This window comes from Notothenia rossii (genome assembly GCF_949606895.1).
Source record: "Notothenia rossii genome assembly, chromosome: 5".
NCBI classification, from domain to species: Eukaryota; Metazoa; Chordata; class Actinopteri; order Perciformes; family Nototheniidae; genus Notothenia; species Notothenia rossii.
The window spans coordinates 31,768,461-31,781,490 of NC_136903.1; the positions used below are offsets into that span (position 1 = coordinate 31,768,461).

A 13,030-nucleotide genomic window follows, 5' to 3' on the forward strand; every position below is an offset into this window, starting at 1 on the left:
ACCTTGTGCCAGCAGCTACAGTTTGTGTGGCAGGGGGGGCAGGCCGACAGAGGCAGGGAGGCAGCGCAGGCATCGGGCAGGGGGGAAGCAGCGGGGGACAGGGGGGCTGTCAGATGGAGGAGGGGGTGATGAGGCTGAGGGTGACATGCGGCAGCTCGATCCCCAGCAGCTTCCTGAGCCTCTCCTCCTCCACTGCTCACCTGCAACAACACATGTAATCAGTAAGAGACCAAATCTGACTAACAGCTAGAGTAAAATGTTATTGTTTTTCTGCATAACTCAAAAAGACAAAAAAACATTTTCTGTCTTATAACACAAATTGGTGTAGTGACAGGTAAGAGCAGAGCAGCATGGAATTGTAAGATTTTTAAGAATTTGAAGGGACAGTTCAGCACAACATTAATATTACGCGTTTTGCTGTGAGTTGCAGAGTGTTGGAGTTATCATCCTTCTTTTTAATAGAATGGAACTAGTCAGCACTGGGATTGTCAAAAGATCAAATTTAGTTTTTGGTGCTTTAAGAAACACAGGCCAGCTACCACCAGAGTGCCATCTAGTTATATTTGAGACACCGAAACAGTGTACATAAATAGTAAATAAGTAGTTGAGCTGTTAAAGAGGACCCAGGGACCGTAACTTTAACAGATATAACCAGGTTGTTTTGGTTATTTCTGAGCTTATATTTTCTCAAGATAAACCCAACAAAGTTTGATATCATTGCAGCTCTAAAAGCCTTGAAATTAAACTTAGTGAAAGATGCATGTAAACAATGCAGATTTTTCATTTAGCTTTGAAGAATTTATTTTTAAATCAGACCTCAGCTGTGTTGACATCATAAACTCCTGCTGTCAGCTTTCACCTACAAGCATGTCATTTCCTGTGTGAACCTCTGACTCACACATGACTGAGGCGTGTCTATGTGCAGGCAGTCTGTCATTGAATGAGTCTGACCTGTAATTTAAGTCTATAGGTCCTATGTCAGTAATCATCTGTCACATATTGGCTCTTCCAGGTCTCAGAAAAGCCTGAAATTAGGTCAAATTACTTTTCCTTTTTCTTTGACAAGGTGAACACATAGGTTGTGGTCAGGGGCCTGATGGATGGGCGGACATGGTGATAACACTGGTGAACGTCGTCCGGTGCTCTGAATTTATAGGAGACATATATCCTGAAGCATGCACCTTGTCAGATAGCTGAGGATTTATAGCAGAGTAACACCCCACAGCAGGCTCACCACATTGGCATCTGCCCTGCTTTATGAGCTCTTACATGTCACATTTTGATCAGACACTGGGTAACCACATGGTCTGTGTGCCACTCAGGCAAAATATCATTAGTTGTTTATTTTTCTTTATGCCATTCACAACCACTGGAATACACATAAACATGTTTGTAGCTGCTACACTGCTTTTCACTTGAATTCCCATCACTCTCCATGTTAGACTTATCACCTGCTATGCACTTATAGTATGTGCCCATGTACTTATATCTTTGTTTGTTTTTATTTGTTTTGTGTTTAGCTTTTTAATCTTATTTATTGATGTGTATCTTGTCATTTTGTATGTAATATGAACCTTGAGTCTGAAATAAAGGTTGAATATCCGTCATTGAACCGATTTTTTTTTAGGCATCTGATTAGGAGTATAGAGAAATTCTGCATGTTGGATTATCTAAATGTTGAAAGTGGCATTTCTCACTAGAACAATGTATGTATGTATTTATGTATCCTGTTTCTTGTCCTTTCAATCTAAATATTATGTAGAAAGTAGAAATTCAATTTGAGCATTTGTGGTGTTGTAGCATGAAATAATAAATATGTTTTACTTTACTACTACTAGTTTAAATCTGATTATTCCTTTAAATGAAGTGTTAAATGAATGATCAGTGGTGGAAGAAGAACTCAAATATTTGATTTCAGTAAAGGTAGTAAAACCTATATAAAAAAATATATATATATAAACAAACGTACTTGACCTATTAAAATGAATTAGGTACTCATAATTTGATTGGCTCATTTGTTATTGTTGTATTACTTTGTTATAGAAGCATTAATGTGTTTGAAGCCCTGTTGTAGTTTGTTGAGGTGATTTCAAATATTTAATCAATAAATAAATTGTCCAACAACCAATTTAATGTAGAGTCTTTTGAGAGTTCCTAAAAACATATTTTGCAGAGAACACTTGATTTAAAGTGTGACTTAAGAACTCAAGTAAAGTATACCTTTCCTAAATGTGTAGGCCTACTTTAAGTATAGTACGTGTGTTTAGGGTTAGGGTTAGGGTTAGTAATATTATTTTAAAACACAAATCCACTTATTTTTCTTGAAAATGACTGAATAGGGTTCAATTATTTTTCAAAAAGATCATAAGCAGTCTGGGCTGGTCTCCTGGTGATGAGGTAAACCCTTTAAGCCTCCCTCTCACCTGCAGGATGTCCTGGATGTGGCCGAGCTGCTGCCTCAGCACCTGCTTCTGATGGAAGCTGAAGGCAGGGTGGTGAGAGGCCATGGTGAACAGTAAAAGAAACTGCTCCTCGGTCCTCCCGTCGTTCAGGGCCAAACCGTAGTTATTGATCACCGAGTCTATGTGAGTCAGGGTCCGGTACAGGACACCCGCAGCCTCCCTGTTGTCAGAGCCGAGCAGAGCGAGGGACACCAGCAGCTTGCTCCGCACCACCTCGTCCGTGATGTTGGTAAGGCCCGAGAGGTCGGCGGGGTTGTTGGCTTTGATCTCCGCATCCCGGAGGGAGTGGTAGTCCTTGCGGGCCAAGTCCTCCAGACAGCAGCCGAGGAAGCGGAGCTCGATGGGGACGCAGAGGTCCAGGAGGCCGCACAGGAACTCTGCTCTCTCGGCTGATGTGAGGGAGCTGAACCAGCGGTACACCCCCTCCCTCTGGACACAACTCCAACTCTCCACCATACTCATACATCCACTCAAACAGACAATAACTGGAATTAAAAAGTCAAACTTTCAACGGAGAGAAAACTTCACAACAAAGAGGGCGCGTGCGTGTGAACAGTGTGCGTTTGAAGAGTTGCGCTGGCGCGCGTGGGCAGCGCTACTATGTGGCCATACAGTCAGAGCTAATAAGTCCAACTTCAAGTTATTGACTCCGTCGCTCACTGTTCACTGTATGTTTGTTTCCAATCACTGCAACCACAGCAATGACATGCACGTTATTCCCTTTGTTTGCGGCGAGCGAGCAGCAGGCCTTTCCAAACCATAATCTATGTAAGTCCCCTCTTATCAAGACAACGTCGTCTGGTTTGAGTTCAGTTTTCAGCACGGCAGCCGGGAGCAGACGCTCCGCCGTGTCCCTCCCCGCCGGTAGGACCGCTGCCCCCCTGACAGCGGACTACAGAGACACTTCAAAACACACCGCCCCATTGAAGGAGACGCATGAGCCGCCCCGCTCTCCCTCCATGTAAAGTTGCTCCTCCGTCCTCATGGTTTTTCCACAATTTGTGCGAGGAGCAGTCGGCTGACAAACCGCTAGCAAGACTATGCTAGGTTAAAGTTTAAAAACAAAACTAGCGCGGCTTGAAGCTAATGCTGCCACTGGAATTAACATTATAGCCTACCGACAGGCCTACATTACCTCATGAAACGCCGCTGCAGAGAAAACACAAAACTCACAAATTAAACTTTAAGTCCATGAATGAGTTTAGATCAACAAGTTGTTCTACGCTCCCTGCATTCCCCGCTGAGTCTTGAAATCTAAGAAAAACAGCTGTGTATAACATTAACCCAACTCTGGCAGCAAGACCCTCCTATCATGCAGACATGTTTGCTCTGATTGGCTGCAAGTACTGCCTGCATGCGAGGTCTCTCTTGTGATTGGCTTAGAGGGATATCCGCTGCCCTGCTATTTCACATCTTTTTCTCATGCGCTCATACATATCTCAGCTTTATTACTTTGGCTTTAAATTGCCAGATACATTACATGTTAAACTGACTGATTCCATATAATATATGGTATATTATTCTCACCAATATCATCTATTACTTTTAACTTTTTAACTTTTAGAGGGAATTTAGCCAAGTCAGATAAGACAGAGCTCACCTTATATTATTATTTATTTTAGAAAACACCCACTGATGGACGAAGCAGTCTTAACTTTGACTTAAGTAAATGAATAATACCACAGGGCAGAAATACTTTTCAAGTAAAGGTTCAGCATTTAAAAATGAGTTAAAGTTAAAAAGTATTAAAATGACCTTAAAGTAAAATAACAATAAAATAAAAACATACACTAAAAGCCCCAGGCAGAATCATTTATATTGAAACAGGCAATAATTATCTGTATATTTAGAGTTGAATACCATATTCGAAGTTCATCCTTTGTGTCAAGCCTGACCTGGCCTCTGTTGCTCTTATTATGTAGTTCATCTAGGACCAGAAGATGGCGGCAGATGTCCATGTTGAAACCTGATGCTGCGACAGAGTTTCTTATGGATGTTGTGTTGCATCCATCATGACACCTGGCCATACCTCCCCACAAATGATGAGCACAGAAAATATTTAAAATGTGAATGAAACACAAATATACTTGACATAGGCCTACCTGTTGTTTTCCCCCAGCCACCCCTCTCGGTAGTTATTTTCTTGGTTCTTCCTCCTTCCATCCTCTCATTGAGAACATTGGTCTCTAGAGGTAAGCCCCGCCCCCGCACACAGGCCCCTCGCTGACGGAGGGAAATTCAGTTAAGGTTGCTATAGTAACCATATCCCTCTCTCTTAACCAGTCCTGTACCACTCCCTCTCTGCATCAAGGATGCTTCCCTTCCCAACACACAAAAACTACAACACAGCAACACAAAGAATGAGATAGACTAAAAACACGAGAGCCAAGAGACTTTTTCTTTCAAACACTTTCATTATTTTCTCCACATAACTCAAAAACAAAACAGAGTAATTCTCAGGAACAGAAAGAAAGAAATAAAGAAGAGTCAAACTATAGAGAGCTTGGCATGCTGTAGCATGCTGCGGACTAACAGGGTGACGCAGGGCATTGTCACCTGGCTGATGGCATACAGCAGAGCTTCTTGAACCTGCTTCACTCTGGACCCAAAATGAAATGAAAATACATTATTCTGCTTCCCGGGGTGCAGGCACATTAGACTGTACTGTTGTAATAATGTGGGGGAAAACCAGAAATTAGCCTTAAGCTGAGTTTGAGTTCCAGTTTAAGAAACGCTGTCCGACAGAAAAACAACTGCGAACCTCCCTGCTCCCTGGAAGTTGTTACCGATGGCAACGGGTTCAGCCATCCCATCATGTGTAAAGAAGAGGATGATCACACATGTTCACACAGTTCGATGAGCATTCATCTGCACACATGCAAACAAACAGGCTGGTAAGGTCTGCTAGATGGCTTTAAGACACACACATTCACACACATACACAGAAAAACCTTTACTGGCCTATAAAAACACACAAATAGAGTGGTGAAAAAATCATTCAGAAAAGCTGGAAATGAGCTAGCATTTTACCACTTCAGCTTCCCTCATCTCATAGTCAACGTTTTTTTGAACATATCAGATGCCTGAAATAAGGTCTGTGGTTAAAACAAGCTTAAGAGAAATTCACCTTTTGTCGTATACGTCAGTAAATACCCCACTGGTGAATGTCCCAAACTTCTGTCTCATAAATAGTGGTTGCTAACAAGGGGTTTAATAAGATTATTAGACTTCATTACTCCAAACATTAGCCGCCTTTAGCTTAGCGCTTGTGATGCATGATGTAGCTAGTTCATTTATATCCTAATGTTAGCTTTTTGCTTCTATCGATTGCATTTACATTTCAAAAATAAAATTGGTGTTAATATGTGTAGGTTGTCTTGCCATGTGTTTGACACTGAGCTTATTTTTTCAGATATTTTTTAATCCAATAGAAAGATCCCATTGCTTTCTGCGGAGGGAGCAGTTGCGATGCTAACTTCCAGGTCGTCATACAACAATACTTCAAAACTGCACCACTCTATTGTGACTGATGTTTATGCTTGTCTATTAAGTCTTGGATCTTTGGAAGAAAGGCTGAGTAAAAGTGGCGATAAATCTCGATTTTTGATCCTGGCCACTATTTGATTCTACAAAATACCAGCTAGTTCCCTTAGGGAGCTGGCAGCATCACTTATCCCCACATATTATAGGTTTAATTTAACCCAGAAAAAGACATATAAAAGTCCATAAAGTAATTGACTGTACTTTTTAATCCTCGCTTCTTTCCAGACACTGCTCCTGTCAAAACCTAACATGTTGCATGTGCTTCTGAAGCTTGTGTTGCTTTCAGATCCAACGCATAACTAGGATATTACAGTACATATGCATGCATTGTCTTACTTTAATCAAATTGCGCTACAAAAGCAAGGCAGGTGGCGACTGTTTTTTTCAGACATCTTGCAAGTATAGTATAAAGGTGTTTTATTCAGGTTATGCTTTGAGAGAAGCAGTGGGAGACAGATATTTTCTGTCTTTGAAACTATTTTCTGGTATTACATATACAGGCTGTATTTTCTCTGAATACCCCTGCTAGCTGTGCAGGAGGTGCAGGGCTTTGCCAAGGACGCTCTGTCTTGAACTCACACCAACTTAGAGGAAGCTCCATCCTCTGACTGGTGTGTGGAGGTGAGGGAGGGAGAGGCGGGGGGGGGGGGGGGGGGGGGGGGGGGGGGGCACAGCTGTCAGCTGATGCTAGTAGGCTAGATGTGGACGAGCTGCTGCCGTGTCTTCATGAGATGCTCTTGTAAAGTTCATGAACAGCGTGAAAGGCCACTGAGCTACTTGGAGACCACAAACACACGACACACACATGTACACATCCACTCACATTGTTGGAAAAGGACATGCCTTCTTGACAGAGTTGCAAAAACACTCACTTTCACACAAAATGTGACAAACCCTAGAAAAATGTCCTTGAAAAAAGAAATAGTTGTTTAGAAAAAAATATCCTGCAAAAACGTTTTTATCCTATTGTTTAACAGAACAAACCATTAAGATCACTTCCTAAAGGGATCCGCAGAATTTCATTTTTTATCATTTGCCCCTCTGGGCTTCCGTACTGTAAAAAAGGACAGAAGACGGACATTAGAACTGATGAATGACAGGGAAAGTGTAGAAGCAATGGATGTGTGTGTATGGAAATGAAATGTCATTGAACATGTATCCAGGCAGCAAACACTCAAGAGTCTTACATACACCCACACACACCTGGATTGAACCGTCTGTAACAACTCCCAGGCAGGCAGAGAAACCAAAAGGCAGGAGTTATATAAAGAGGGGGTGGAGGGTTACAAAATAAAGAATATATCCATCAACATATTGTACATGAGAGAAACTGTTAATAAATAAAGTTACAAATCTGTTGAAAACTATGATTTCAAGATGAAAAAGTCTGTCTGGTCAGTCCTGTCTGCAGACAGTGGAAGCAGACATCTCGCTGTAATGCCAGCTGCAGCTCTCATGGCCTCGGATCGGAACTCTTCAGCCCGTTTGAGTCTGAATATGAGCCATTGAAGCCCACTTAAGTCCAGTTTATGGACTACTTGTATCTCCCTGTAGTCCCGTTACCTGGCCTGGTTTACCCCTCGTTCCTTCGCTTCTTTGGGCTTTGCACTTGAGCATCTTTTTAAGACGATTGGACCAAATTAGCCAAGGTTAGCCCCTTGTTAACTAACTTAGTCCAAATATCGTTGGAGCCTTCCTCGGCCCTCGTCTTCCCTCGGCTTGCAGTCCTCTCACTGGAAACACCAAGGGGCAGCAGATTGGTCGTAATACTCATAGGAACTTATAGTTGTTCGTAGCATAGACAGGCTGACTCTGAAAGCAGTGCTGTCTTTAAATAAAAAAGTGGATAAACAAAATAGCCACTCCAATGTTGAGCAGAATCACCATGACAACCAGGATGGAACTGTAAGCCTGCGTGGGAGAGAGAGAGAGAGAGAGAGAGAGAGAGAGAGAGAGAGAGAGAGAGAGAGAGAGGAAAGTGTCAATAATCAGGACACACTCAACGTTCACACAAGAGGCTGCTTTTGGAGAGTTATTTTCTGTCCCTTGCAAGGGTCTACGAATAGGGAGTGTCGTATGATGTACAGTGTGTGAAGAACCCTGAGATACATTTTTTCATTTCTGATATTGGGCTATATTAATCACATTTGACTGATTTGATCGATAAATATAGTATATTTAACTTTCTTATACATACACATCTACACAGTCATGTATTCATTTTTATCCAAGACATTTCTTACTACCACAGATGGTCCTTTACATGTCAATTGAAATGCTATACAGTAGAGCTGCAGCAGTGTTTTAAACAGAAAAATAATAATAAAATAAAAAATAATGAACAAATATTTGTTTACAAGTAAGGGCCTTGTACTGGGGATTGGTCTCCGTGCAGAGGACCGAGTTAGAATCTGGCCTGGGAACATTGGCCGTGAGACATCCCCTCTGTCTCCCCCTTTCAACCCAAAATATATATTTAAAAATAAATATATAATTTATTATAATCAATTAAATGTTGACATTATTTATCATGCAGTAATGTGAAACAATGTTGTTGTAAGCCTCTCAAATATAAATATTCCACTGTTCATTATTCCTGTTATTTTTATAGAATATTGAAATGAATACCTCTGGTTATTTGACCAGCAGAAAAAAATTCAAAAGTGACATCACCAGATGGAAAACCAGAATGGACCTTTTTATGACATTTTATAGACCAAAATATATATATTTTTAAATGTTTCCTTCTGCGATTAAATCGATAATGGAAATAATTGTTTATTGCAAACTAATATGCAGCTTAAAGAGATATGTTAAAAAATAAACTAAAGGGAAATACAAACAGACAAAAGGATGGACATAAGGTGCCTTGCGTTATACATTTAAAAAAGGACCAAACCACAGTGTTTAGCCTAAAGTAAGAGGATTCTCCTCGGTTTTATCAATATTTGGGGATTTAATTTTCTCTTTGCTTTGTTTAAATAATTTCACACTTTTAACATCACTTATATTGGATTTTGCACAACTGCATGCACATCATTCATCCCACGGCTGTCAGGTGAACTCTAGTTACTGTCTCTTTGTTGAAGGAGAATCTTTGACTGGTTCAGAAAATCCTACAGCCCTGGGGTTTATAGAACACAACAACATATCAAAAAACACAAGGGTGGTAAATGAAATGCAATGCTCTCACATTTGGAAGATGCAAGGTTTTCACCTGACAGCAGCAATATTTTCCAGTACTGTAAAACATGTTGATACTGGCTTTAATGCTGCTGTATGCTAATCTTATAAAGTTGTACTGTTCTTGAGTTTTGAGTTTGAGAATTTGAGCTAATGTCAGCGTGTCTAATGTTCTTTTCAGATATGTGGAGGAAAGAAACCCCACCAATTAATTTGGCTTTTCACCAAGGCCAAAATTACCAGCATGTAGTTTTTGTCCACGGACAAAATAATCATGGGATCATTGCGAATATACTCTTTTTATTGACATATGCATGCTTTATTGTAGTACAGTGTGCACATTTATACATCTTATGTCTTGTAAATATTTTTTATTTAATTGTAGTGCCTTTTTTATTGGACATTTAACTTTTACTTCTTATGTTTATACATCTATTTTCTATCATATTTATTTGTAAAAAAAACAACTACCACAAACCCAAATTTCCCCAAGATAAATAAGAATTCTGCTTCTTTCCAAATGGCGCTCACCAACATCACGTTAAGTATCTTAGTAAGTTAAGTTATATGTTTTTTTCAAGGTTCTCTCCTCCAACTTGATTGGATGCTGCCGGACAGTTTAAAATAAAGTTGATCTGGGTAATTAAGTGTTGACTTGCTAGGAATGAATACTGTTAATGGTAGTTGATTCAAGTAGTGTGGCCATTTTTTCAAATGTATGCATTATATTCTTAGGTCTAGGAAAAGGTTTCAAGTATTTTCAAGTCAAAAGGTTCATGCCAAAGTGAAGTCACAAGCCAATCATGGTGTTCAAGTCCAGTTCAGTTCTTACTGCAATACTCTTTCTTGTGTTTGGTTTGCATTGTTTTAGTGGTTTCCGGCAACGTGATGCGTTAAAAGAACAAATTGTCTGCAGTTTCTTTGCAGTGCATGTAAATAATACCAATGCAGAAGCAAGGTTCAATGTACGCAGTGCAATAATGAAGGAGCAATTTGCACTTTTAAGATGAATAATACAACAACCCATGTTGATCCCACAAGGAGGCCCACCTCCTCTGACAGGGGGGTCAGAGGGTGAAGTCGGCTGCAGAACAGCGGCCTGGCGGGGAGTCCATGTCTTGCTCAATGACACCTAAGCAGATGCTGGCTGACAACCCGGGTCATGTGGGTGAAGGCCAGCCTTTCTGACCACCTGTCCACTCTTAGTAAATATGTGAAATTAAATCTGGTATATTCAATGACATAATCATGGAGGAGTTCTCTTTTACCCCATGCAGAACCGCTCACTGAAAATATAAAAATATAAAAGTATTAACATAGAGTTTATTTTGGATTTATCCAAGGATTAACCAAAAGAAGAGGCACATAAATATGGATTTAATTAGGTCAAATAATTGTTTCAATAGCAGTGTGAGAGGGGAAATGGAACTGCGAACAGATATTAAGCAGCATTAGTGTAACATTGTTGTAAATTAATGTATCCAGAGTGGCAAACAAGGTTTCTGTTGATCAATCCGGTGATAACCTTATTAGAGATCTGTGTCCTAGATAACTACCCGACCAGGTGAATACATCTTCTTATCGTTGGCCTTTTATACTTCTATTTAGTAAGAACATTTGTGATTTTTATGTTTCCATGCCTTCAGTATGATTCCTAACTTCCAGAGACACATCCTCCAGTATATAAAAAAGGGGTTAGCTCAATACAAAATAATTTGATTATTTGTCAGTCTCATTATTTCATTTGAGCTGAAAGAGCATAATCAATCACAATTAGTATTTTAAATGAGTAAATCATATTGAAACTCTCCCATCTTAGCAAGAAGACCTCAAACTAAATATAGATTGACATTTTTTTTTTCTTGCTGAGAGTTACAAGATGTATGCAAATTAATATCTGTACACTAAATATAAATGCACAGAATGTCTAGATGCAACATGTGGGTGTGGTTTAATTTGTGATGAAATGGGACATAACTATAATTTGTTTTTGCTAGTTAAAATCAGAGGCAAAATTATTATTTATTTTGTTACAAAAGTCTAGTTTGGTAACACAAATAAAACTGGACAAAAAAACAGTCCAGAATGTACTGGAAGACGTTTTAAAGATATTTAAATTCTGCATTGGAAAATATGCTTTGGTTTGCTTCCTGCGATTGGGTGGGATAATATTCTAACAGAAACTAAACCGCACCAGGGTTCAGGACCATCTCTTGCAACTGGCATTGTACTGCGTTAGATGGGGAAATCGCCCTAGGAGGCCTGATCTTCTTCTTTAAATAACCTCTTTTGTTGCTCTATGTCTGTTTAGTATGTGAACAGGTATCACTATGCTAACATATACAATTATACATTTGTTAATTTGCCACCAAGTGATCAAAGACAATTCTGTCCTGGCTTTTCGACCAGAAGAAAGACAGAAAAGCATGCTTAAATGCTTTCATAAAACTGCAGAAATGTGTGAGGCTCAAATGCAATGTTGCAAAAGAATAGGACACGTAATGGAATGGAGCCATCATTATTATGATTGCTTCCCATTCTTTAACGAGTTCAAATGTGTGCTGTGTAAACGACCGTTTGACTAAAGTATTTTCTCTGTCTGGCTGAAACTTTCTAAGTGTCCAGTCTTTTAGAAATATTGACCTCTAGGATACTGGAATGCACCAGGGCTCCATTCTGGGACCAATGTTGTTCAGACATCTATTCTTATACAGACCATAAACAGATATTTAAATTCTGCAAGCCTGTTTTAGGCAGGAGACACAGACCCACATTCCCTGTATACAATATAAAATAACACAAAACAACACTTCACCACACTCTTTTGGGTTGTAAGCTTTCCTAAAACTGATCAAATTGAGACATTTTATTACACGCTCACCCCTAGTTTCCACCGGGTCCGTCTGCGTCGCGTTACGGCCGTGTTATGGCTGCGCCGCGGCGTCCGCAAGGATCGCGGCCACTCTAGTCATTGGGTGCTATTCCACCAGACGCGCCGCGTTACGGCTCAGAAGCGTCCCAGAAGCGACTCGCCGCTGAGCTCCGCTCGAAATAGGATTGAAGTCTATTTTTCGACGCGACGCAGCCGTAAGGTAATGTCGGGCAGGCAGGAAGTGGAACGTTCAGAGCATATAGCATATATATATATATATATATATATATATATATATATATATATATATATATATATATATATATATATATATATATATATATATATATATATATATATATAGGCCTATATATATACACACACACAAACTAATTTTGCAGACCCTATCCCTCCGTAGTCTTTCAAGTAGGAGGAGAAATGCTAGCGTTCTCCTCCGGTTTACAGGCACTGTGTAAATATATATAGAATAATGATGATGATGAATGAATTTTTTTACCACTAAAATACAGCAACACATCTTTGATTCATGTCGTTTATAACTGGGATATTACAATTATTATTAACTTTGTCTGTACAAAGTAGTCTGTCCAGGAAATATGCCCAAATCAACTAAAACTGCGAGCCGGCAGGCAAGATGCTCCGCTTCTGAAATGCGCCCGGTAGGGTATGACGCCGGAGGAGGCCAGACCAAAACCGCGGCGCAGCCGTTGCGACGCAGACGGACCCGGTGGAAACTAGGGGTAACATACAATATAACAGAAGCACTGCCTTTTGTCCTCTTAGGAAATGCTGAAAAGTAGAGCCACATGTCTCCCATGCAGATACAGACTTATGAATGCCTTTTCTTTGCAGACGTGATTATAAAGCTCCCCTTGTGACCCACCTAAGAAAGCTTCACAAAAAATGCAGACCAGCCCCAAGGAAGCAGCGTGTCAGCAGGAGAGGACAT

At 40.1% G+C, this 13,030-nt stretch overlaps 2 protein-coding genes across 2 annotated transcripts in view; both read right to left on the minus strand.

Annotated features, from left to right (window-relative positions):
- The window catches only part of zcchc14 (zinc finger, CCHC domain containing 14), a 55,797-nt gene extending 51,800 nt beyond the window's left edge, over window positions 1–3,997 (minus strand). Inside the window, exons 1-2 of the mRNA XM_079683621.1 lie at window positions 2,424–3,997; window positions 3–200 (exon numbers count right to left, since the gene is read on the minus strand). Coding sequence (XP_079539747.1) covers window positions 3–200; window positions 2,424–2,924 — 699 coding nt within the window. The 5' untranslated portion in view covers window positions 2,925–3,997. The remainder of the gene's footprint in view (window positions 1–2; window positions 201–2,423) is intronic.
- Window positions 3,998–4,625: 628 nt separating this feature from the next.
- Window positions 4,626–13,030, minus strand: part of klhdc4 (kelch domain containing 4) — an 86,312-nt gene continuing 77,907 nt past the window's right edge. The window contains exon 6 of the mRNA XM_079683625.1: window positions 4,626–7,916. Coding sequence (XP_079539751.1) covers window positions 7,836–7,916 — 81 coding nt within the window. The 3' untranslated portion in view covers window positions 4,626–7,835. The remainder of the gene's footprint in view (window positions 7,917–13,030) is intronic.